This window comes from Megascapheus bottae, chromosome 5 (genome assembly GCF_031878675.1).
Source record: "Megascapheus bottae isolate mThoBot1 chromosome 5, mThoBot2.hap1, whole genome shotgun sequence".
NCBI lineage: Eukaryota > Metazoa > Chordata > Mammalia > Rodentia > Geomyidae > Megascapheus > Megascapheus bottae.
In genome coordinates this window covers 24,261,057-24,287,155 of record NC_143513.1, presented here as the reverse complement: position 1 = coordinate 24,287,155, position 26,099 = coordinate 24,261,057, and the positions used below count along the sequence as shown (strand labels likewise).

The following is a 26,099-nucleotide window of genomic DNA, read 5'->3' as shown; positions in this document are numbered from 1 at the left end:
GATTTCATTACTGAAAGGCTCATTAGGAAAGACATTAAAATACAAATTACCTCATAAACTATTTAGTTGTGTACCCAGTGGGAGTGTGCTTATTAGGGCTCAAGTTTTTCACAAATAGAGCTAATCAATTAAGCTTCATTAGAAACCAAATGCTTCTCAACAGAATGAGATAAATCAAGAACCATTCACAAAAGGACTTGATTAGAAAGAGTGCATCTCCTAGAGCAATGGCTAAAGGTTATTTATCAATTTTGGATGGAGAAGGTACTGCAGTACAGTAGTTGTTTGGGGCCCAAATCTCAATTCTAAAAGTTCCTAGGTCAAGATACCTAGCACACAGGTGAAGGTATTAACCAGCTGAGGTCTCAATCTCTAAGAAGCTCTCAGGTGATATTGAGGGTTCTGAACCCATTTTTAAGCAGCAAGATGACGTTGTGTAATTTAGAGGCAAGTAGTCTTTAAGATGTTAAAACAGGATACTGTGCACTGGTGTGGCAATGAATGTCAATTTTCTCACTGTTCTACATGGAGTGAGGAACTGAAAAGGTTGTAAATAGACTAGCCTTAATGTCAAAATTGCTTTGTGTCTCTGAAAATTTTACTTTGTTTAGAATTAAATTAAATACATAACACTGAAAAAGGGAATCATTGTTAAACTGGGTTTGTAGTTTTTAGAGACATGTTTGGAGGTTGGGGGGGCATACTTTTTAGTCGTTTTTCTTTCTTTTGCTTTTTTAAATGCTGGTTCTGGCTATTGCTCTATTACTTGAGCCATGTCCTCAAACCAACATTTTGTTTATTACTTGGAGATGGAGTCTCATATACTTTTCTTGTTGGGATGGCTTCAAACCATGTTCCTTTAAGTCACAGCCTACTGAACAGTTAGGATTGTAGGCAGTTGCCACCAATGCTGGATGTATTTTGATTGGCACACAGTAAAATTGTGCACATTTATGGAATACAGTATGACATTCCTATATGTGTGTGATACCTACTGAGCAGATCAGGGAAACTGGAGTCCATAGCATTTCAGATATTCATCAATGAATTGCTGTCCACTAGTACTGCCCCATTCTATTGTAGAACATTAGAAGTTAGTCCTCATCTCCATTGTACTTCTGTAACCACTGGCATGATATTAAGACCTCAACCTCAGCATACTCTTAGCCTGTTGATTTGAAAGCGGCACACGGATCCTCTCCCCAAATCCCAAGCTATTCTCTAGATCAGTATCGATTTCCAAGAAGGAGAATGTGGCCAAGTAAGAGAAAGCATCCCACTGGATTATAGAGTGATAGGGCCTCAAAAGCTGTTGCAGCTTCTGTGGATGTCATTAAGGATTGTTCCAGGTAGCAAACATACCAGTTCCAGTGCTTCTTCCATGGGTACCTTTGGCAACTCCTTAAGTTTCAGGCCAATTGATAAGCTATACATCACTGAAGAATCTCATCACTGGAAGACCAATCCTGCCCAACCCAGAACTCTAGATTCTTATAGAACTTATACTGGAACTCAACATCAGACTTAAAGTATACATCATGGTTTTTGTTTAGAATTTTAAAAATTTGCTAGTGAAAACTACAACGGGCTTTGTGTTCCTTCTCTCCTGCCCTGTTCTGACCAAATTCACATGCTCAAGTCCCAGTTGTCAATACCTCAGAATGTGACTGCATTTGGAGTCATTAGTTGGCCCTATTCCAATAGGAGGCACAGCCACCACACACAGGGAAGATTGTGTGAAGGGATGGTAATTTGTAAGTCAAGGGAAGGATGGGAGAAGTTCTACTCCTTACTCCATCCCTCAATCATTCAACAGAACCAAACCTGCTGAAGGCTTGATGTCTTGAGAACTGAATGCAATAAGATTTGTTCTTTATGTAAACCACATATATCTAGTGCATAGCTATGGATGCTCAAAGCCAGCAGAGAATCAAACAAATAGGTTTTCTGTTTCTGATGTCGACTTCCCTGGTTTTCTTTCTTTCCTTCATTCTCCCTTTATACTTTCTCTCCTTTTTCTTCCTTCCTTTTCCTTTTCTTTCTTTTTTTTTTTTGGTTTCAAAAACAACCTTGAATCACTATGGACACTGAGCCAGGGTATCTTAGGGTCTACACTGCCCTCCACCTCTTAACTCCAACAATGAGAAAGCAAATAAAGGAAATGCATGATCATTGGATTATGGGTGGAAACTTATGAATAGATTCTGATAGATGTGTGGGTATTACTCATTAAACTTACATTTAAAGAAAGCATAAATGTGTTCTCTACGTGGACAAAAATGTGTGTGCTACATTGCTAACAATGAAGAGATGAGCAATGGCTCCATCTTTTTGTCAATATAAATTTTATTTCATATTATTGGGCTAAGGGATGCATAATCTTCTTTCTGTTGCAAGTATTTTGTCCTATAATGATCATACATACTAGATTCGTTTACTCCTGAAATATATTTTCATTTATTGGAAAATAATTAATGATTTGCCTCACTGGTCAATTTGCTTTTTTTGTCTTGTTATTGTGTAATTTTTTCCATTTTATTTGTTATTATTGAGGTAATATATAGAGAGGTTACAGTTACATTTGCCAGACAGTATGTGCATTACATCTCACACATTTATTATCCTTCTTATGTTTTTGTCCTCATTTCCCTCCCCCCATCCCCACCCAATCATCTTGCTTCCTCTCCTTCCTTTCCTATTTCAAATAAACAAATAAATGTATATACAATATACCAGTTAACAAAGTCAGATATAGTAACAATATGAGATTAACCAAAGGATAACATAGGAGAAGAGAAGTAACATATTGTTGTTCCTAATCACTCAAGATAAAGCTCTTGTTTCCATATCCTAGAGACCCTTTCATTTATTCTCATCCTATATGAGCTTATGTATCTAGGTTTTGTACTATTGTAGCCCTCTGCTAGGAGAGTCCTAGATGTGTAGTAATTATTACAAATGAGGGAAACCATTGAGCCTATGTTCCTTTGGGTCTGGCTTATTTCACTTAATATGATTTTTTCCAAGTCTTTCCATTTCCTTACAAATGGGGCAATGGCAATGTCATTCTTTCTGATGGGAGCATAGCATTCCACTGTGTATAAATGTCACATCTTCTTGATCCTATCATCTACCAAGGGGCATCTGAGTTGATTCCATATTTTTTCTATGGTAAATAGTGTTGCAGTGAACATCATTGTGCTAGTGGATTTAGTATGTTCACGTTTCTGGACAATTGGGTAAATACCAAGGAGTGGGATTACTGGGTCATAGGGAAGCTCTATGTTTAGTCTTTTGAAGAACTGCCATGTTGCTTTCCATAGTGGTTGAATGAGTTTACACTCCCACCAGCAGTGTAGTAGTGATCCCTCCTGGCCACATCCCTGCCAGCATCTGTTGTTGTTAGATTTCTTGATTATAGCCATTCTAACTGGAGTGAGGTGGAATCTTAGAGTTGTTTTGATTTGCATTTCTTTTATGGCCAGAGATGTTGAGCATTTCTTCATGTGTCTGTAGGCCATTCTTATTTCCTCTTCAAAGAAGTCTCTCTTTAAGTCTTTGGCCCATTTTTTAATGGGATGGTTGTTTCTTTGAAGATTTGTTTTGGAGAAATTCAATTTTTTTAGCTGTAGATATATCTTAGATATGAGGCCTTTGTCTGGTGTATGCTTAGTGAAGATCTTCTCTCACTCTGTGGGCTTTCTATTTAACTAAGTAATGGCTCCTTCTAATCTGAAGTACATACAACTACAGTTAGTTCATACCCCAGGGGTGGGGGGATTTAATCATTCTATAAGCCATCTCCATCACTCCAATCCCTGCTTCCCAATGTCAAAAAAGAATCAATCAATTATTCTGACATCAAAAAGTCACAATATGTCAATCGGATGTGAGAATAGCACGCTATGGCTCCTTTTAAGAGCTATGAAAATGTCAATACTGCAATCTGGTGGGAGATGTGTACCTCTTCTAAGGATGAATCTCAGGGACATTGATTTCTATTATTTTATGACCATCAATTCATCTTTTTCTAAATCTAGTAATGGTGTAGAACTGTTAAAAACAAAGCTCACCATAATTTAATAAGAGAGAATATTCAAGACATAGTTAATTCCAGAAGTATTGAGATGTCTTAAAAGGAAGTAGTGCATATTTACTGATGAATGCTTACTCTACAAAAGCTGTACTCAAGTGTCATTTTGGAGATAGATTGCCCTCAGAGAGAATGTGTTTTCTTTTTCAGGTGGCAGCCACCAAGACAAATAAAACTCCTTGTCCTCTGGGATGACAGGAGCATAACCGGGTCCCACCATGGTCTTCATTCCTCTATCAACATGGAAGGGCTCTCAAATTCATTACGGAATAAAAGGCTTTTGTGGGCAGCCCTGGGAAAGTAACCATCTCTGACATTTCTTGTGAAGAAAACTGTTTTCAGTTCTGAATGACTGACTTTTAAACATACTCTGGGAACACCACCCACGTGTGAGAATCAGGGCCCAACTTCCCTAGCTTTGTCTCAAAAAAATCCACCTGGAACTTGGGGGAAGGAGGGCATGACAGCCTCGTGAAATGTGCCCAGCTTCTCAGCATTCTTGGTAATGCAGATAGTCATGTAGAAATCAATTCATTTCCAAAATGTGTGAAGACTCCTCCTGTGGCCATGCACTCTACAGATTGACAATGTGTTCTTAGGGCTGAGGAGTTCAAAGCATGATTCAGACAGAGTCATAAGTTCTTCCTGAATAAACATCATCTATATGCTGGAGATATATCCCCTAACAATGAGGAAATAATAAAATGCCATCTTTCTCCTAAATCTCCCTATTTTTTTCTTATATTACCAAAAGGTAACATTTTGAATTTTTTTTTCTACTGGGTCAAGATAAAGAAGCAAGTTTCAACGATCAAATTTTTAGAGGCTATTTTAAATAATGGTCTAGCAAGTTATTCCCTACATATTTCAACTATTATTTGTACAATGTCTCAAGCTCTGTCCTGGACCTCAGTCTCAGCATATTGTCTATATTTTTGTTAAGAAAATCTTTCTCTGCCCTTGTCTTTAGTCCCTCTGTCTCAGGATGGCAGGTAGAATTCCTGTTGAATAATCCCTGGGACAAATGAGCTCCAAACTAATATCCATCATAACTCAAGGAATAAAATGTCAGCTGAGGGGTCAGGAGTTTGGCCTAATGGTGAGAGTGCTTGCTTAACATGCATGAAGACCCAGGTTTGATTCCTTGGTACCACATACATAGAAAAAGCTTAAAGTGGGCTGTGGCTCAAGCGGTAGAGCAGTAGCCTTGAAAAAGCCCAAAGACAGTGCTAAGGCCCTGAGTTAAGCCTCAGGACTGGCCAAAAAAGTCAGCTGAAGTGTCACAAGCTGGACCTCAAATGCAGAGGCTTTTAACAGAGGAATAGTAGGACACAGACAGAAAAGTGGCTCCTGACAGATGTGTGATTTCAGAGAATTATTGGCCAAAGGTGAGTTTTATGAAATCTGAATTATCTAGTTCAGAGAATAAAATTTATTCATAGTTGTTTACTAGTTTTTGCTTGTTTGTTTTTTACTGGCTTTCCCCAAGTTACCTTTAATGTAATTCACCTAAAACTGTTAGCTAGATCTTTGCTTTCAATCTACATATTTGACTGTGATTTGCATAATCCTTCACACTCTCCCCTCCCCAAATCCTTCTTTTCTTTTCTTTTTTTTCCAGCGATCTAAAGCAAACAAGATCTGGCTCAAGCTTTCTTGGACTAATCCACACTAACACCATTTAGTAGGGAGACTATTCCCTGTAATCTGGCACAGCCAAATAAACTATTGTATAGAGAGCCTTCAGCCTTCTTAGTAGGAAGACATTAATGAATATTTCAGTAGGAGGGAAAGCCTTGGATTCTCAGTTGCTTGCTGGATTCCAGTTCCTTAAGAACTTTGTGAAACTTCAACACATTTTAGCCAAAATAAGGAAGGTAACCATCTCCATTTCTGAACCCTAATATATTGTGAACAACAACTCCACGAAGACAGTAAACTGGCAGGAACCTTCAGTTTTCCTTGTCTACTTCCTTATTCTTGAAGTAATCAGTCTCTCTTTGGCATTCAAATATATATATATATATTAGAAATATATATATATATGCATGTATATCTTAATGACCTATATCTTGATCTTGATAATGAAATATATGTAAGTTATTTAGAAGTTGTAATTACATCATGTATTTTTATAAAACCCACAATTTAAAAGTTTATGGTAGATTGTTGCAAAAGCAAAAATAAACAAATGCAAATAAAGAACTGTTTCCTTTTTTTGTTTTGTTTTGGGTTTTTTATTTTGGTGACACTTGATTTAATGCTAAGCAAGTATTCTATCACCAAGCTACATCCCCATCCCTTTAAGAATTTTAAGTTGAGGGGTGGGGGGACAGCAAGTGAGACAAAAACATGAGAAGGGGGTATCAATGTATAAGAAGTAATTCTTGGGCCGGGAGTTTGGCCTAGTGGTAGCGTGCTTGCCTAGCATGCACGAAGAACCGGGTTCGATTCCTCAGTACCACATACATAGAAAAAAGCCAGAAATGGTGCTGAGGCTCAAGTGATAGAGCTTTAGCCTTGAGAAAAGTCCAAGGACAGTGCTCAGGCCCTGAGCTCAAGCCCAGGACTAGCAAAAAAAAAAGTAATTCTCCTGCTACCTGACGAATGTAACTGCCACCCCTCTGTGTATTATCCCGGCAATAAAATAAGATAAAATGAATTTAAAGTTGATATGCTGGTTTTGAACTTGCTAGTTTGTCTCAATCTTCTGACTATCTAGGATTACAAGTACAAACAACTAGGCCAGCTAGCATTTTAATGCTGTTTTCCCTACCATCTCTAGATTTCAGCTTGATCTGTTTGTTCTCCCTGTAAATCCAACCCCTCCTTCCCTCAGATTGTCTTCTACTCATACTATTGCATGGCAATTTCGGTGATGGTGGGAACATTCCTATCTATCCTTTTTGATAACAGTAGTAAATCATTTATATGTTATCTGACTCACACAGTCCTAAAGGTTTGGATCTGTATATTATTCATAGTTACATTTCCAAGATGCTCCTTTACTGGGAGTATCTGTGTTTAAGGTTGGGTTTATCACAATGGTCAACGTGGCTTTTCATTTTTGAGACACTAGCTACTGGACACACATACTTGAAACTGTGGCTGGTGTCATTCTGCACTGAATTTTAAGTACTATTTTATTTCAATGACATTAGAACTTAAATAGGCATTTGTGGCCAGAGGCTACCATCCTGGAGTATAGGGTTTTAAATCATCTGCGAAGTATTTCTGTAATCCAATAAGAGGGCTCACCATTATCGGTGTGAAGGTAGGTCAGACATTTCTTTTATATTTGGCTTGCTCTATTTATCTGATTCTCCTATGAGAGTGTAAATTATCCTAATGGCTTGGATTTATATATATTCACAATTGCCTAAGAATAAAGCATAACTTGGCATTCTAAAAGTACTCAATAAAGATTGCTCTGAGTGGATGGACTGATTACTCAATGGACTACTAGAAACATTTCTTTAAAGTAAATCTACAAAACAGATATTTTGGAACAAAGCACACTAAGGGATTGATAGTGATGATGTGACAAATTGTCTAAGGCACACATGCAGCTCTCAAGCTTATCTTTCCTTACAAATTCAAACTCTTGTCTTTTGCTTAACTGGTATTTAAGGACAACTCCTTATAGATTCCTCTGGTCATGAAGCCATGACTGTCCATGTTTGTTTTGTTTTTGTCTGTTTTTTTTTTAATTTTATTTTTCTTTAAACACATTCCCAGAAGACAAGCTTGCTGCAATGATGGAATGACATGCACATGATTTTTTACTGTGATCCCATATTCTCATATGCCACATACAGAACAGCTGAACTCATTCATCAGACCTGAAAATAACTGGGCTTTCACACTCTATTATCATGGGTATGGCTGTTCCAAAGGACTTGTTGGCAAAGAGTCTTCATAACCATGTCCTATGGATCTAACTGTCTCCAACTAAGCATCTGGGGATCACTGTCCCTTTTTACCATTTCTTTCAAATGCTTTTGGAAAGTGTAAGTGAAGCTCTCATTCTCATCCTGAATGACAGGAAGTATTTTGCAATAAATAAATAAATGTCCCAGTCAGCATACTACTATTTATACCATTCTAGGGTACATAGTTGAATCTCAGAAGTGCATATATTTAAAATATTTGTATAATTTAGAATAATTTGTACAGGCAGAGTAAAAGTCTATTTTAAGCAATGGAATTTAATATACATATATATATATATCAGTAAACTTTTGGTCTTCAGGGTAAGTTTTCCCTAATATTTTAACATGAAAACATTTAATGTCATCAATATTTTTATTCCTATGTCTATGAACTAACAAGCCATAAAATAACATGTGTTTTAAATTTGAAACAAAACAAAACAAAATAAAAACATTGTACCAAACTGTATTTTCTAAAAGGTCCTAGACTATTAAAAAAAAGAGTCATTTTCACTTTTTTGGAGTTCAGTTGATTGTTAAATTCAAAATAACAGCTGTCTGGCTCCCATGGGTTTTTCTATGCACATCTCTGTAAAGGGCACATTAGTCAACATAGTCAACATAAAACTTGGACTCTGGAGCTGAAATTTTTATGATACTTTTGCTAAACGATCAAAAGTAAGTTATTTAAACTCTGGTATTCACCAGTTTCTCCTGAGACCATACATTTTATCCAAGAATATTTTAAACATTGTGAATTAAGTCAGTATATGAAAAGTGTTCTCTGAAGGAAGAAAAAAAAGAAGGAAGAAAGGCTTGCAGAGAAAGAAATTATCATGTATCTAATGATTTCCCTATATTGCCTCATTCATTTCTATGATGACTGTACAGAGAACAGTTCTTACCCCAATTTACAGATAGAAAAATGAAGGCCTGATGAAGCAGCCAGGTCATAAACTGAAACCAAGCTATCCTGCTTCTCAAAGACAAAAATAAATAAAGTAAGTAAACAAATTTAAAAAGTGTAAGAGGCTTGAACTCAGAGCTTAAACATTGTGTCTTAGCTTTCCTTACTTAAGACTGGAGCTCTACCACTTGTATTGCACCTCCACTTCAAGCTTTTTTTCTGGTCAATTGGAAATAAGAATCATATGAACTTTCTTGCTTGGCCTGGCTTTGAATAATGATCTTCAGATCTCAGACTCAGCTAGCATTATAGCCACCAGAGTCCAGCTCATCTTACTCTTTATTCTTTGAAGGATAGCAGTATTCATATGAGGCTTACTTGATAGTCTTTGTTGAATGATGTGAAAATCATTCAAAGATTAAAATATGAGCTATCAGTTAATGTTACTGTTCGTGACAAAGAGTGTTAGCGTTTTCCAATTTACCATTCAGGATTTCAAATATTAGAAAATAACCTTCAAATCCGATGGCATGTAATAATTTGAACCTCTGCTAGGGTATAAACTGTTCTCTACTCTGGAGTGAAGCAGGGAAGTCAGTTTAGCCCTTGATCTAACCATTCTTTGTTTACTGCCCTGGAAGCAGGAAAATCATTTGCTAAGTGCATATATTCAGAACTTAATGGAAAATGAGATGGGGAGGGGAAAAGAAAGAAAGGGGGGATAGATTAAAAGGACTGAGAGAAAGAAGAAGCCTGATAATTGAAGGAAAAATTTAGTTGAGTCATTGGAAGCAAATAATTATGCAGATTTTTGTTGTTGCTATCTGTGAAGTCAAAGACACTGAGCCCAATGCCTTGCACATGCTAGGCAAACACATTCAGACACATTCTTGCCTGTTACACTTCTTGCAGGTTAAAACAGAGATTAAGTATGGAGAGTCACATCTTTCCTAACCTGCTCATGAATGTGGGCTCTGGTTCCAAGGATGAGTTTCAGATCCTTGATCTGCCATTTTCTAGCCACATGATTTTAAGCATTCTACTCTATACATCAGTTTGTTTGCCTGTAAAAGCTACTGTGGATAAATAAATTCGATACTAAATGTAAAGGCACAGTCTAAGTGCCTGTTTCTATCTTACACTGAATCTTACCACATGGAAAGCACATAATAAGATGGCCCAAAGTCAATTTTCAGTGTGTATTCGATATTATTCTATAATAACTTATGCATACTCCAACATTTAGCAGGTTGGTATTTCATGCCAATCATGCCAGGTATTTAGAACCCTGCCTTGAGGGCACCAAAAATGGCAAGAGGGTTAACAGGATTTCACTCAACTTTATAATAATCAACATCACCCCATGAAAATTAAGTGATTTGTATTTCCTGTCAATTTTCTTGTTTCAGAATGAATTCAGTCCCACGTACTCCTCCAGGGATGATAAATTTTAACTAACATAAATCTATATATTTACACCACGACTAGTGAAGGGAAAATATTCAGAGATTGATTTGTCAAAAACAGAATAAATGTAGATGCCATATATAATCCTACTCAGGTCTTTGTGTATGGTATGACATCAACACATATTTTTGGCTTAATGGAGGCACTTGCGAAAATATCTAAATAAACAAAAGCTTGGCTAGATAAACAAAAGAGGTAGAAGAATCACATTCGTATTCCTGAGGAAATCAAGACTTTGCAGTATATAAGTACAAATAAGAAACTTTCAGATTGGGGAGGGGTAAGAAAAGCCCACAACACTCTGCTTCTAAGTTAAAAAGTGGTGTAAACCAACCACAAAATTCTCCTCCTTCCCTATACACAAAACCAGAAAATGATTAAAAGTACTTAATTTTAGGAAATAAAAGTATTTTTAGTAAAGTAAAATATTAAAGTTGCTTAATAATATGAATAAGAATTTAAAACATACAGCCAAGGGACAGCCTGCTCTATTATCACTAGTTTCTTGAATTCAGGATTGATCCCAAATGAGAAAATTGCCTTTTATTAATAGAGAGGCTGAGGCAGAAAAACTGTTTGAGCCTAGGAGTGTAAGACCATCTTAATCAATACAACGAAACCTTATAAAAAATAAATAAGGGTATGAGAATGAAGGAGAGAGAAAGGGAACTTTGAGAATTGTCCTAAAACATGAAGAATGTGCATTGGGCATGTAGCTCAGTGTTAAACTAGGCAAGACCCTAGATTTGACTCTAAACAAAAATAAATACACACACACACACACACACACACACACACACACACACACAAAGGCAAAGTACAGCAAGTTAGCTTAGAAGGGAATAAAGCGACCCAACACGTTTAAAATGATGTACAATTTGAAATTTGATAGGGAAGGGGGGAAAACCAAGACGGGTGGGGGGTGTGGGGGGGAGGGTAATGGGTACCAAGACATGTGAAAGGGTATCAATGTATGTGAATTAATGCACCTTCTATCTGGCAAATATCATGTAACCCTTTTACTAATTACAATAAAAAAATAAAATGATGTACAATATTAATTATGAACACAAAATGGGCAAAAATTCAGTTAAAACATACAAATGCTTAACACCTCTGAAAACACTGAAACAGACACTCTCCTGTAAACTATAAGAACTGGGAGGCTGGTGTTGGTATTGGAGGCTCATGCCTATAATCTTAGCTACTCAGGAAACTGAGATCTTGGGATTGCTGTTCAAAGCCAGTCCAGGGATGAAGGTCTGTGAGACTGCTATCTCTAATTAGCCACCAGAAAAATGGAAGTGGCATTGTGGCTCAAGTGATAACCTTGCATTGAAGAGCTCAGGGACAGCACCCAGACCCAGAGTTCAAGCCCATGACTGACAAAAAAAAAAAGGAAAATGAATAGTATGGAGTCTTTCAAATTTTTTACTCCCTTTACCATGTTAATCCTAGTTCTGAAACTCTCCTAAAGAAACAACCACGGACATATTTGGGCAGTTTCAGATCAATTGTTTGCTTTGCATTAATGATCAAAGGAATATTTCTAGATAGAAAATTCACATAACTAGAAATGAGTTAATTTTTATGTCATCCATGTTTTCATTTGTTATCCATGAAATGAATATCATCATCATTAAAAGGTTTTTAAAAGACAATCATAAGGCAAAATAGTCATCATATGAAAAGAAAGGTAATATGTAGTCTATAAACTGTACTTTTTAGTGAGAACAGTTTTAATACATTACATAATTAACTAAGAAGGAAAAGACAAGAGAAAAATTCCATTTTAACTATTCCTCAATGCTTTCCCATCATGTATTTATTATGTTCAAACTACATTGAAATCCATTTATTTATTTATTTATTCATTCATTCATTTATTTATTTTCTTTGGTTGTGGGATTTGAACTCAGGGCCTGGACACTGTCCCTGAACCTCTTTTTGCTCAAGGCTAGCATTCTACCACTCGAGCCATAGCACCACTTCTAATTTCTCAGTGGTTAATTGGAGATAAGAGTCTCAAGAGGAAGAGGGAAAACAAGATGATGGGAGGGGGTAAAGGGAGGGTAATGGGGACAAAAACATGAGAAAGGGTATCAACGTGTGTGAAGTAATGTGAATATAACTGTAGCCCTTCTATTAATTACAGTAAATATTTTTTTTAATTTTAAAAAAAGAGTCTCAAGGGAAATTTTCTGCCTAGGCTGGCTTCAAACCATGATCCTCAGATCTCAGCTTCCTGAATAGCTAGAATTTCAGGCATGAACCACCAGTGCATGGCTGAATTTAATTTTTTTTTTGCCAGTACTGGGGCTTGAACGCAGGGCCTAAGCACTGTCCTTGGGCTTTCTCAATGCTAGAGCTCTACCACTTGAGCAACACCACCATTTCTGGCTTTTTTTCTATGTATGTGGTACTGAGCAATCGAACACAGGTCTTCGTGCATGGTAGGCAAGTACTCTACAACTAGGCCAAACTCCTAGCCCCTAATCTTAAGCACTAAAAACTTGGGTTTACCTCAAGGAAGCTTCAATACTGAAGTATCAAGGCACTCAATTTAAAGCTCCTCATCTTTAGAGCATGCCACATCTGAGGCCCAGCAACCCAGAAGTCTCAGAAAGAGCTTCTCTGCTGAGCTTCACTCGGCTAAGGCTGGCAAAGCCCCCAGGCTCCAATACAGAGGTCTGGAAAAATATGGAAAGCACTTACATATGACAAAACATTTCTCACCCACTAGCTTTTCTCAGGTCCTGTAAGTTTACCACTTAAGAATTCATCATTTGAATTGAAATCCTGTCCTCTTCCTGAAATTATAGAATAAAACAGCTCATAGAGGACTGCATGTTAAGTAGCTATAGCAGCCTCTTGACAAACTTTTCATGGACATTTGGAGTGTACAGAGAGATGCCAAGCTGGGGACATGGAATGGATAGGTGCTGAGACAGGTATGCAGGTATGCTGAGGCAATGGCAATGACTGAGCTCCAAGAAGAAGAGAGAAGCCAGAGGAAAGTGCAGTCTACGTTAGTAGAAATTATGGCTCTTCCTACCTGTGGGAAGGAAAAAAGGCTTTTCAAGAGAGAGCCTTTTCAAAAGGCTTAAAGAGAGAGAGATTTGGATAAAGGAAGGAGTTCACAGAGGTTTTTGGGAGGTGCTTTTGGAACTGTGATCCTGCTGTGCTAACCTGTGTGAAGCAGGGTCTGAGAGTGGAAGGACAGGAGGCCCTGGTCTCCCAGGCTTTGGAAACACAGTCATGATGTATCTTTGTGCAGGTTGCCAAAAGAGAAAAGACTGTTCACAAGAGGGTGCGAGGGAAGCATTTTACAACTGGAACTTTACCCAAGTGTGTTCTTTACTTCAGATTCTAAGCTCTATATTGAAGTCAGGTTTCTGAGTTGCCTCTAATGTGATGCCACTGTTGATGCAAAGTTCATCTTTAAGCACACTGTCTGTCTCTTCTGGTGACGGCGCATAGTTTCCAAATGAAAAACAAAATGAAACAAAACAAAAATCTGGGAATGTTTTCCCCCCATGAACCTAAAGGTAATTCTAATGCACATTAAGCCAAATACAGCAATTAAATACTCTGTCACTAGCTTTTCAAATTAACAAGATAAAAAAATCCAATAGGAAAACTGTATGGTCTTATTTAAAAATCTGCATCCATCTTTCTTTCTTTCTTTCTTTCTTTCTTTCTTTCTTTCTTTCTTTTCTTTTCTTTTCTTTTTTTTAAAATAAAACCTCCAAGCTTTGTTATCTATTCTAATGCCACAATTCCCACCTCCTCAACTGAGATGGATTTTCTGACCCATCTTTGGTCCTTACTACATAAAAATCAAATCAAGGCAGAGCCATTATCCAGAAGTGCACATAAAAAACTTTCATTATTTGTTGGCAAAAAATCTTGGAACGTGTTAAACGACATACATTTTGAGAAAGAGATCAAAACATACTCTGTAAAGCAGAGCTTCCCTTTAACAAGATGCCCATCCTCACTTTCCCAGTTTTTTGACATAAGTAGAACTTATTTATACAATGTTCCAAAGCAGACAGGGTCACACGTGTGTGCACACGTACACAAATACAAAGGGAAGGCACACCCAAAGACTTTGAGAGGAGGAGGTTCCTAACTAGATCATGTGTACTCTCCTGGCCCAAATGAATCTGTCTGGCTTCAGACTCAGGAACATTAAACTAATACAAAAACAAGACATAGCAATGCGCGTGCTGGGCTGGGTGACAGAGGCAGTGAGCAAATATTGGGATTGTGTTTCACCTGTCACCATGGTGACCAGAATAGGGTGGATACTGGCAAAGAGAAAGAAATAAAAACCGGGAAGACAATGGGTCCTAGGAGAATGGTTGAATGTGTACATAAGGATCCAGTTGTGAGGGTAGAGGAAAGAGAACCAGGGGAAGAGATAGGCTCTTCATAAGATCTGTTTCAATGACCTTTGTGCTTGCGTGAGCAGAGGGCTCAGTTCATCTGTACTCCACACGCTGGATGGTACAGAGCTCCAAAAGCCCAAGCAAGGTCCATACAAGCCTAAAGAAGACAGTGAAGCTTGGTGGAAGCAAAATCAAGGTAAATGCTACTAGATGTGGAGATGAACTACTCTGCATGTAGTCATATGTTGGTGGGGGCAAATAAGGACTGCGATGTTATGACACGACCACATGAAAAATCAGAACTCTATATTCTGTTGATCAGATAGATAATTCCCTATACTTATCAATTGGCATATAATGGGAAAGCTGTATCCCTTATATAATCTGTGTCACTAATCAAATTGTGAATGCACACACACACACACTCCTTCAAGAAACAGTTCCTTTAGAAAATGCCCACACAGAAGCTAGCAGATGGATTCCCATGTAAGTTTCTCACAAGTATATGGGTACATTGAGAAACTGGGTTCTGATTCCCTTTCTTCTTCTACTTACCTTGTGACCTTAGACAAGTCATTTACTTGAGCTTCAGGCTTTCATTTCTCAAAGGAATGAGTTTTACTAAGATAATCCCCATCCCTCTTTTCTGTTTTAGAATGTAGTCTTTGATGATCTCAAAATTCTTCTTGCCAAAGAAAATGCAATCAAATTTATAATCTCACATGCTTGGGGCTCTGACCAGCACATAGTTTTTTATAAACTTATTCTGTTCATGGGCAATGGAAGTAACTTGGCTAATAGGTCTGTTCTTATCAATGATATCAGGATGTAATTGTTTATGTTTGATTAGAACAGTGACATGACATTCCAAAGTACACTTTCCTAAGGTAAAGTGAGCAAAATAAAATGCCAAAGGCAAATGAAAAGTTCTGCTTGCAGGAAGTAGAAGGAAGGTTGAACTTCTGATAATGTTCAGTGGTGCTGCTTTTAGATTTTTAGTAACTAGATATGAGCTCAGCTCAAATCTAGTCCTTGTGCTGCCTGTACAGGAATAGAGAAAATTTCTTTCTAGTATTTAAGTGATGCCGTGTAGAAAATTTAATAAGAATAAGCTAGGTGTTGCTAAGCCAGAGCCCTATCTTTATACCAAGTCCTATTTTTATGAAGCCCAACTTTTATATATAAAGTTGCTGTGAAAATAACAGGGATGGTATGATAAAGTGAAACAGAGGAAGGAATCAAAAACTCAAAGGATGAGACTAGTAATGTCACTTTATGATTCAGGAAAAGTATCATGACTCCTGCCTGTGCATAAAATGAGATAGTAATATTTTTCCAGGTAAGCTTTCAAAGCTGTAAGGCTCCAATGAGACAATGCTGCAAAGTGCGCTTGTTTTATAATAAACTCATAATGATCCCAGGACTAAGAAATATGCTTGGATCTTCATTCTAGTATTGTATTTTCCTAGCTATGCACATTCCCAAGTTACTGCCTCTTGTTGTATGCTTTGACAAATGAGATAAAGAAAAGTCACATAGTTCCTGCTACATCGCTACACATGTAAGTACTTATTTCATATTGATAGCCATTATTTTCTGTCATGGTGCTCTGAAAGGAAATTACTTATACAATGGAACAGGTTCAACTGAGTGTCAGTGGTTCACACCCTTAGGAGGATGAAATCTGAGGGTCCTGGTTCAAAGCCACCCTGGGCAAGAAAATCCATAAGACCCTTACCTCCAATTAACCACCAAAAAGCTAGAAGTAGAATTGTGGTACGAGTGGTATAGAACTACCCTTGAGCAGAAAAAGCTGAAGTTCAGCATCCAGGCCTTGATTTCAAGTCCCAGGACAAGTACACACACAGACACACACAGACACACACACACACACACACACACACACACTTACAAACACATACACACAAATAAAAGAAACAGACTTAGGGGAATCATACATGATTATTCTTTCTATTGCTGTTGTTTTTTGGAGATCTCACATAATTGCGCACTGTTTTCAGAGTAGCCAGGCAGGAGCTTTCTGGAGTAACTTGTCACCTCTTGTTTAGTCCGTCGTCATGTTTCAATTACTAGCCACAGGGGCGCAGGCCCACTAGCGTGACTCAAAGTTCATGAGAGCTTCCTTAGCGTCAAAGGCGCTTCCTGCTTGGCCACAAAGCTTCTCCAGGCAGACAGCTTGTTCATTCACAGAGTTTTGCTCCTACACTTTTAGGAATGATTAAAGCAAGTGGAAAAGTCATGGAACTGCATTCTCAAGAGGGCCAGAGAGATGTTACCTGGAGACTGCCTTTTCATGGGCATAAACTTCGCAGGCAGGTCCATCTGGAGCCAAGATTCTCTGTGATTTATCTGTTGGACAGTGGGTGGCCAAGGGGCACCGTAGGCAAATAGTCATTCAGCTCAATAATTAGGGAGTGGAAAAGCAAACACAAACACACCCAGGTTGACATTCAAAACAAAGTGAAAATTTCACCATGGGTTGCTCACTATACCACCCTAGTGCTTGTCTGCCAGTCTGCGAGGAGAAAAAAAATCATGAGTCAAGAACAAGCCTTATTAGTAATTTATCATTCCATCCAGAAAAGCATAATCTGAGGTAGGAAATGGGAAGGCTGTTTAAATGATGGTTTAATCTCCTTAAGTGCCAAATCCTTGATGTCTTCATTTGTGAATAGAGATGTTCTCTTTGTTCTTTTGGCCTCTAAAAGACCTTGATTCTCCAGTTGTTTTGCTATCTTTCATTTTTTCATTAATGTATATATGTATACACTTATTCAATTAGATGCAAGACTAACTACAGAAAAGGTATTGGCAATCAATTGCCGAAGCATGGCATGATCAATCGATCACAATGGAAGGAAAAATATTATCAATGCTGATTGCTCTCAGTTTCTAAGAGGATAATTCTAACTTCTATTTTCAAAGGAATCCACTATTTCTCTCCTCTCAGGAAAAGAAAAATGTGATGGATATTGTTTGCAGATACCATTCAAAGAAATCACACAAAGTCAGCTACTCATTAAGGGTGGATTATTTCACTTAGAATTTATCATGTTTTTACTTTGATTCTTAGTCTTACTCTTGTGCCACTTCCTCTCATTATTAGGATTTGGTTCATTACATCATTACTTATTATATTATTTTAATTCAACTGGAATTCCACTCAATTTCAGTTCTACGCATGGGGCTTTTCGCAGTTCAAGGAGCCTACATGACACAATGATTCTCGTTAAGAACCTTCCAACTAATAAAGTAAGGGGATATCCATGTAGGACAGGAAAAATGGAGACACAGTATGTTGGGTGAGGCAGAAATAGGAACCCAGCATGTTGGATGAGGAAGTGAAAGAGCTGAAGCAGTTAGAGAGGCTACAGAGTTCTGAATATTCAGAGGGTGCATTCCACATCTCCTCATCTGTTCCGGTGTATGTAGAAAAGAACTAAAATAATCTTTCTATCCTTGCTCTCCATTTACAATAAACTAGACAAACTTCACTTAGTCTAATAGAGATAATGTTATGACCCAAAAAGCTTTGGTCCTGAGGCTTAAATTTATAGTCTTTTCTAAATAGTGTGCCCTTCTGTCAAGGATTTAAACCTGTCAGACCCTCAGCTGTATCGTGAGGAAGATGCTTTTGCCATTGTGCTGCTGGAGGGCAGTCACATCAAATCCCACATGCCTTCTTCCTGGTATTGCTTCCCTCTAACCTACACTAAAGCCATCAAAACTGAAAGGAAAATCTTATAGAGCAGCCAGAACCCCCTGAGAATAGCCATGTCATCCTTCATTTAAATCAGTTTCTGTTTTGTAGTAGGGGCAACATGTCTCAATATGCAGAGACACAACAGTCATATGAACAAATCCATCCAACACTACTGCTTAATCAGCTTCCACACATTACTGTAAAGCCACGTGGGGATTCTTAGTCTCTGTACTGTTATTCCGGCATGATCTCAAAGCCTTGCACTATTATTGGGCACTTTTGCTTGAGGCTGGTGCTCTACCACTTGGGCTACACCTCCATTTCTATCTTTTTAGGTTAATTGAAGATAAGAGTCTTTTGGATTTATCTACCTGATATGGCTTCAAACCATGACCTTCAGATCTCAGCCTCCAGAGTAGCTAATATTACCGGCATGAATGGGCTTCCTGGCACCTGGGCAGGGCCACTTATATACCACAGGACATGTCTCTGAGTGTTTGCTGGTCTCCCATCCTCTCTGTGTCCCTTGGTCTCCCTCTTCCCATTTCTGTTGACGCATCATCCACCTTCCTCACTTTCACCTTTGAATGTTAAAAATATCCACTAGGTGTACAGCGAAGATTTTTTTTCTAGGAAACCCCATTTTTCCTAAGATACCCAGTCCCTAAGGATCTGAAAGATGCTTGTCATTTAGGCAGTGAGGAAAATGGAAGGCTCTCAGAGACTGGAGTCTGCTCTGAACCCCAAATATGTGAATGTGCACTTGTAAATCCAAGTGTCCATTGGCTTAATTCTAGAATCCACAAAATGAAATCATAATTACTCAGAATTATGATTACAAAATAAATGGGACTGTACCTTGAAATGAATTAAATATGATTGATCAAAACATTAGCGTACTTTCTTAAGTTAGGATGCCCCAGATCAATACATTGGAGAGCTTGTTATGGATACCCATTCTGCTCTCTCCCAAACAAGAAATGATTGATTTGGGTCCAGGAAGGCAGATGTATTCTAATGGGAAATCCATGATCAGAGAGCCTTAAAGGAAAAATTGTACGTTGAAAGCAATCTCGTGTTAAGCTTCTGTCTCCCTCCAATAACTCTATGTTTCACCAGAAATTCCAAATGATGGCTTTTGTCAAGGGCCAAGAGGGAGTTTGAAATGAACACTGACACACAGTCCCCAAGGGAGTTAGGCTGCAGGGTTTGGTGTAGGCAACACAGCCCTCCCTGCCTCTCTCCCTCCTCCCCACCCCCCCCACCCCCAGCTCTCCGGTTACTTGTGTGCTCTGAGAACACACCCTGCTGAGTGCATTCATCACAATAGCCCATGTGTGACCTTAGGAAAAGTCCTTGAAAACAGTGAAATAAGAGTCTCCGTTGAAATCTGGAATCCATTCCAATCTTACACAGGAAGAAAATTAGGCATAGAACAACAAAGCCTATAGTTCAGAAAAACCTGGGAAGGCTCTGGCTGACATTAAAATCATGGAAGATTTTTTTTCCCTTTCACATCGTTATATTTCATAAAAGATTTTCATCTGAGCAGCCTAAAAGCTGCTAGAAAATACTGTATGGTTAATAGATGGTGATAACTGTTTCTCCAGTGAATAAAGCAAGCAGAGTCAGAAGAGAGATGCTGAGTGACATATTAAAATTCACTTGCTTAACATTTTTTCAAGGCTACTAAGTACATGCTATCCTTCCAAAGATAAGTGGCCAGTACTACTATTTTCCCCTTTGGGTTAATATATTGACAATCACGGGAACAGTACAAGTGCGAGCTGAGGGCAGAGAGTGTAACTGTGTTCTCTGAAGCCCTGCTCTGTGATGGAATTAATTAGCCTAGACATCACAGGCCTGGAAATATTTATTCACTCAAAACATGAATCAGCAGAGTGGGTGCTTGCTCAGTGGATTTAACACAGCTCTAATCTGAGGGGTGACACTACTTTTGCAAGTGTAGACCAATTCTTTTTTGCTTCCAGCTGGCATTATTCACTGCACATTTCTCATATCACATGATTTATTTCGTTCACATAAATAATTGCAAACCTGTACTATCTTTCCTCCTTTGCTTACAAGAAGAGAGAAAGGACGTTTCTGAGCGGGAGTGTAAAAATCTAGGGAAAATCAGTTGGCAGACAAATGCAGCTTGGAATTGCATTTTAGAACCCATGTAAAGTCATCTGGAATACCCTTAAAAAGAAATACATACCCGAAGCAAATAAGAAAATTTAAGAATGATCCAGCTAAGGGTGTAAGGCCTCAACCCCAGCTGTAGCCAACTTATTCCTATGTGTGAAGAACTTTGTTTGTTCTTAAGTACCTTCACAGACCCTTTTTAAAAATTCATATATTTTAAAAAGGTAAATGGTATTACTTTAGTCTCCAAAACAGATGCCAGTTTGAACTTTATTCTGCCAGCAAGTATTTGGCTTGGCTCTGCACAGTTTGAGCTGAAAAAATATTTGCCAATTCCAAAAAGATTTAACGAGCTTTGCTGCAGAAGTTGGTGCCATCTGGCATGTCACCGGGGCTGTGGCACAGTAAAAAGAGCTCTCTTGACCACAGATTTCATTTGCTCAGGGTAGCCAACACTGGGAGTTCAATAGATCCCTTGGGTCAAGAAGTCGCCTGTCAAAGGAGTGAAGTTTCCAAGAGAAAGGGACAGAGCCTTGTGGACACTGAAAAAGAAGTCAGGTGGCAATTAAATGGCTGACTTTGAATGCATAGGTAAATGACATCCTTTACCCACAAACCATCCCTAAAGCTGCCAACCAGTATATATGTATATATATACATATATATATACATATATATGTATACATGTATACATATATATGTATACATATATACATATATATGTATATATATATATATATCCAACTTCTAGGCAAGACAATTCTCATATAGTACCAGAGGCTAAGATGATTTACTGTGGGACATTCTGCAGTCATTTAATACTCTACCAATTGTGGCATCCAAATTTTAATCTGAATCAATTATATTTTGAGTAACTGCTAAACTGTGACAGGAATATGTTTTTATATTGCAAAAACAGTCATGCATTATCTTTATTAACATACAGAAGATTATATAAATAATATATTCATACTATACCTGTAATTTATAACAGACAAATATATACAATATATACTTGTATATATTATGTATACATATATACACACTAATCAATCACTAAGATTAGGAAGACACCTCATTCCACAAAAACATCTGTTAAATGGCACTTTTCATCTGTTGTTGCAAGGGAAATAAAGAATGCTTTGATCTTTTCAAATCGAATCACATTTGACAAGGCAAAACACAAGAAAGGAAAAGTATTTTCTTAAGAATTTTTGCTTTGCTAATTAAAGATCTGTTTTAATAAAAACAGGGACAAGAAGAGTGGCCTTGAAGCTGTAATTGCCTTGAAGAAAAAAAGACCTGGGGAATACTTTTATTTCTCATAAGAAACAAACATACAGGTCCTCGGGCCTATCTTACCCAAATCCTATCAATGTCCCGAGCTGCTAATCATCACCTTTATTCACAGTACATGTCAACCCAATGCCTGGTACAAGATTATCTGATGCCAGGAGTCTGTAACAGTTTTCTTTAAAGGAGCTAAACTCAGAATTGCTTCTCCAGGGGCTGGGGTGGTGGTGGGGTCAGAGGGAACAAGTGACTAGACACTGAACTGAACAAAGACAGCAGATTATTATCCCTGGCTTCACTGACATTTGGGGTCAGAATAGAAACTGAAAGAAAAACTCATGAAGTGACAAAAGAATGATTATAGCTCTTATTTACCATTTTGGCTTCGGAGTGCATTGGCTGGACTTGAGGAGAAGCACAGGGGTTGCTGAGATTGGGACCTTGCATCCCCATGATGCTGGAGTTCACAGACATTTGTCTCTCCATCTAAGAGAAAGGAAAGCAAATGAATCAGAAGTCCCAGAAAGGGTGTCAAAGCTACAGACAAAGCTGTATTTCTCTTTCAAGTGAAAACAGAATTTCTGTTTGAAATGTTCTTTTTCCATTTCCACTTAGCATTGTCCATTTAACTTTCACTGAGCATTTCTTTGAAGAACTGAGAATACCAGAAGTGTGGTAGAGGGTAAGCAATGCACTCTTGAGCCTTGAACCCCACAACACTAAAGAATCATCTATAGCTGCATGTTCTGTAGAGGATTTCCCCATGCTTCACCATGCTATCATGGCCTCCACAAAATTACTAAATGTTTTCCATATAGGCACTTCAATAATTACCGATCATGGTTATTTTATGTTATAAGGAGTCATATATACAAAAATGTGACAAAGAATATATACTAAATTTTAGATTGTCTTTGGCATTTTTGCCCACAATTTTATATAGTAAATATGAATCTTTGGGCAATGAGAATAAGCAAAATTAATCTTGAAAGCAACTCTGTCCAATACAGAGGGTCTTTCTGTCCTTTTAATTCATTAACACAATCAGAATGATTCAAGTGGATATTTGGACTGCTGCCTTGAAATTATCAACATTTCCTCCTCCTCTCTCACCACCATCCCCTCCTCTTCCTCCTCCTCTTCTCCTCCTCCTCTCCCCTCCTCTTCCTCCCTTCTTCCCCTTCTTCCTCCCTTCTCTTTCTTTCTGTCTCTCTCTTTCATCTCTCTCTCTTTTCTCCTGCATGTACTGCTAGGAACTGAACCTAAGATCACAAGTAGTAATTGAACTGTCCCCCTACTCTTTTTTTAATATTTTGCTTTAGAGATAGGGTTTTGCTAACTTTTCCTGGCATGGTTTCATATTCATTATCCTCCTTCCTTGGCCTTCCAAATAGCTGGAATTACAGGCTGAATCATTACACCCAGTTTCTTCTTCTTTCTCAACCTGGCGAAGGCTTTACACAGGTGCTATTTCAGACCTCCCAGCAAGTTTCAGACTTTGTTTAGGGGACAAAAAAGGCTAAGGGGTTTTATATCACACAAGAACAACTAATTGTTCTCCTGCTGGCTTGGCATTAGTCTAGAATTAACATCATTCAAACACGTGGTATTTTTAGTGCTCCTACATTTTGAGTGTCAGCCATAACGAATGATTGTTGTCCTTAATGTACTATGTTATCCCTCACCTACTTTGCTGTCCCTTGGGTATCTCATATTGTTACAGTATCTCACTTTGTTATCTGATATATTGAATTTATTTGTATTTGGTTATCTGAAACTTGATAGGGAAGGGGGGAAAACCAATACGGGGAGTGGGTGGTGGGTGGGGGGAGGGTAATGGGTACCAAGACATGTAAAAGGGTATCAATGTATGTGAATTAATGCACCTTCTATCTGGCAAATATCATGTAACCCTTTTATTAATTACAATAAAAATACATAAAAAAACAAAGGTAGAAATCTCACTTTCACATCTGTTTGGCCCTCAACAAGTTTTGGACTTCACATTAGAAATACTTAGTAGAAGTTTTTCATTTTAGTTCTAGAAAAGTTGCATCTGATTAAATATTTTGTTTTGTAGACACTTCAATTTTCACTAAATGAGACAAAGTAATCTTAACACTAAAACCATGCTAAAAATGACTAGCATCTGTTTCTTTAAAGGAAAATAGACACTATAATGGCAACATATTTTATAGTTATATAAGTAAGACAATGAGTACATTTTTTGTCAAACATTGTTACTCCCCCTCATTTTCTCCCGCTTTCCCTCCTCCCTGATGCCCCCCCACCCAAGTTGTAGAGTTCTTTTTCAACCTAGTATCTTTAGCTGTCTTCTGAGTATCACTATTGCATAGGTCAAATACAGTGACTTCAGGGAATAACCAGAAGGAAAAAGATAAAGAATTTCATATAATATATTAAAACAACATCATCAGTAACACCAAAAATCTCTCTTGTTTCCATATCTTGGAGTTCATTTTGATTAGCGTCGTTTTCTGTGGTCATATGAACATACCTATTGAGCTATTGTGATCCTCTGCTAGGGCGATTCTAGACATATATTAATTATTACAAATGAGGGAAACCATGGATCCTAATTGAACCAGCTTATATTCCCACAAACAGTGAAGTAGTTGGGAATGTTTTTCTATTTACATAAGAATAAAGATAATAACAATGGTTGGAAATTTGGTAAAACCAGTTGGTCTTGGGAAATACAGGAAATTGGCTACCAGTTCAAGTTCATATAATAGTTCAGTCTTCATATAGAAAACTGAAACAAAACTTGAGAGGAACTCAGAGCTAAATGACCTTGAATGATTCCTTCCATTGTTAATAATTTATAACTGTGATTCTATGTTCACTCTAAATTGCAAGTCTCTTATATTAGGCTATCTATCTCTGGATCTCTAGAAGTTACTAGGTAGAAATTTTCTCCAAACGGATTGATGGTTACTCATTTCGGCAGGGTATGGGCACAGGAAACTGTTTCAAGAGAAAATGACATAGACAAATTCTCTATGTATTTTAGAGCTCTTTAATAAAACTTCAATGCCTTAATAATTAATTACTAGCATTTACTCTCTAAACCTCCAAGCTATCTCCACACTCTATTTTTAAAATCATTTTTTTTATTGTGGTACAGTATACTTGACATAAAACTTACCATTTTAACCAGTTTTAAGTGCCATTAAGTACATTAAGTTCCAAACATTAAGTATATTCATGTACACTGATTGTTAAGTCATGAAGAATTCAAGAGTTTCATTACTCCCAAAGAAACAAAGAATAAAACACAATCTTAAGGGGCCGAGAGTATGGCCTAGTGGTTAAAGTGCTTGCCTAGCATGTATGAAGACCCGGGTTCGATTCCTCGGTACCACATACATAGAAAAAAGTCGGAAGTGGTGCTGAGGCTCAAGTGGTAGAGCTCTAGCCTTGAGAAAGTCCAAGGACAGTGCTCAGGCCCTGAGCTCAAGCCCAGGACTGGCAAAAAAAAAAAAAAAAAACAAACCCACAATCTTAAGTTCAGTGTCAAGGCCAAACACACACACACACACACACACACACACACACACACACACACACACACAGATTCATAACTTCTATTCCCAAATCTTGAAGGATAAGGAAAGCAGAATAATAGTATTTGATATTTTATTCCCACTGGGGACTTCCTTTAGAAGGAAATCAAAGTCAAATGAGCTTTTGCTTCTAGTCTAGAGTCTCCTAAGCTGCTAGCTATACCTACAGCTGAGAGAGGCTGGCTTGTAGCTGCTGAGTCCACACTCAACAATCCTGACCACGTTTTGGAAAAGTTTTCATCTGTAAGTCTTTTTATCTAGCAACTCACAAACTGCTGGTTCAAATAAGCTCATTTTGCTATTAAATAAATTGCATTTTCCATTCCATCTCACCCCAGTTAAAGAGGCCATCATCAAGAATATGAACAACAAAAAATACTTGCAGGAAAAAGAACTGTAAACTGTACAACCATTCTGGAAGGAGGCTAGAGGTTCCTCAAAAACTTAGAACTATCTTATAATCCACTCTTTGTCATCTACCCAGAGTATTACAAGTCAGGATATGGTAAAACAGAAAAAGTAAAAATATAATGAGTGATTGTTGTCCTTAATGT

General features: G+C 37.8%; 1 protein-coding gene across 2 annotated transcripts in view; it reads right to left on the bottom strand.

Moving 5' to 3' along the window:
• Creb5 (cAMP responsive element binding protein 5) overlaps positions 1–26,099 on the bottom strand; it is a 412,081-nt gene that overhangs the window by 77,244 nt on the left and 308,738 nt on the right. For both annotated transcript variants that reach the window (XM_090332810.1, XM_090332811.1), the window contains one exon: positions 22,334–22,444. In XM_090332810.1, the coding sequence (XP_090188936.1) occupies positions 22,334–22,444 (111 nt within the window). The remainder of the gene's footprint in view (positions 1–22,333; positions 22,445–26,099) is intronic.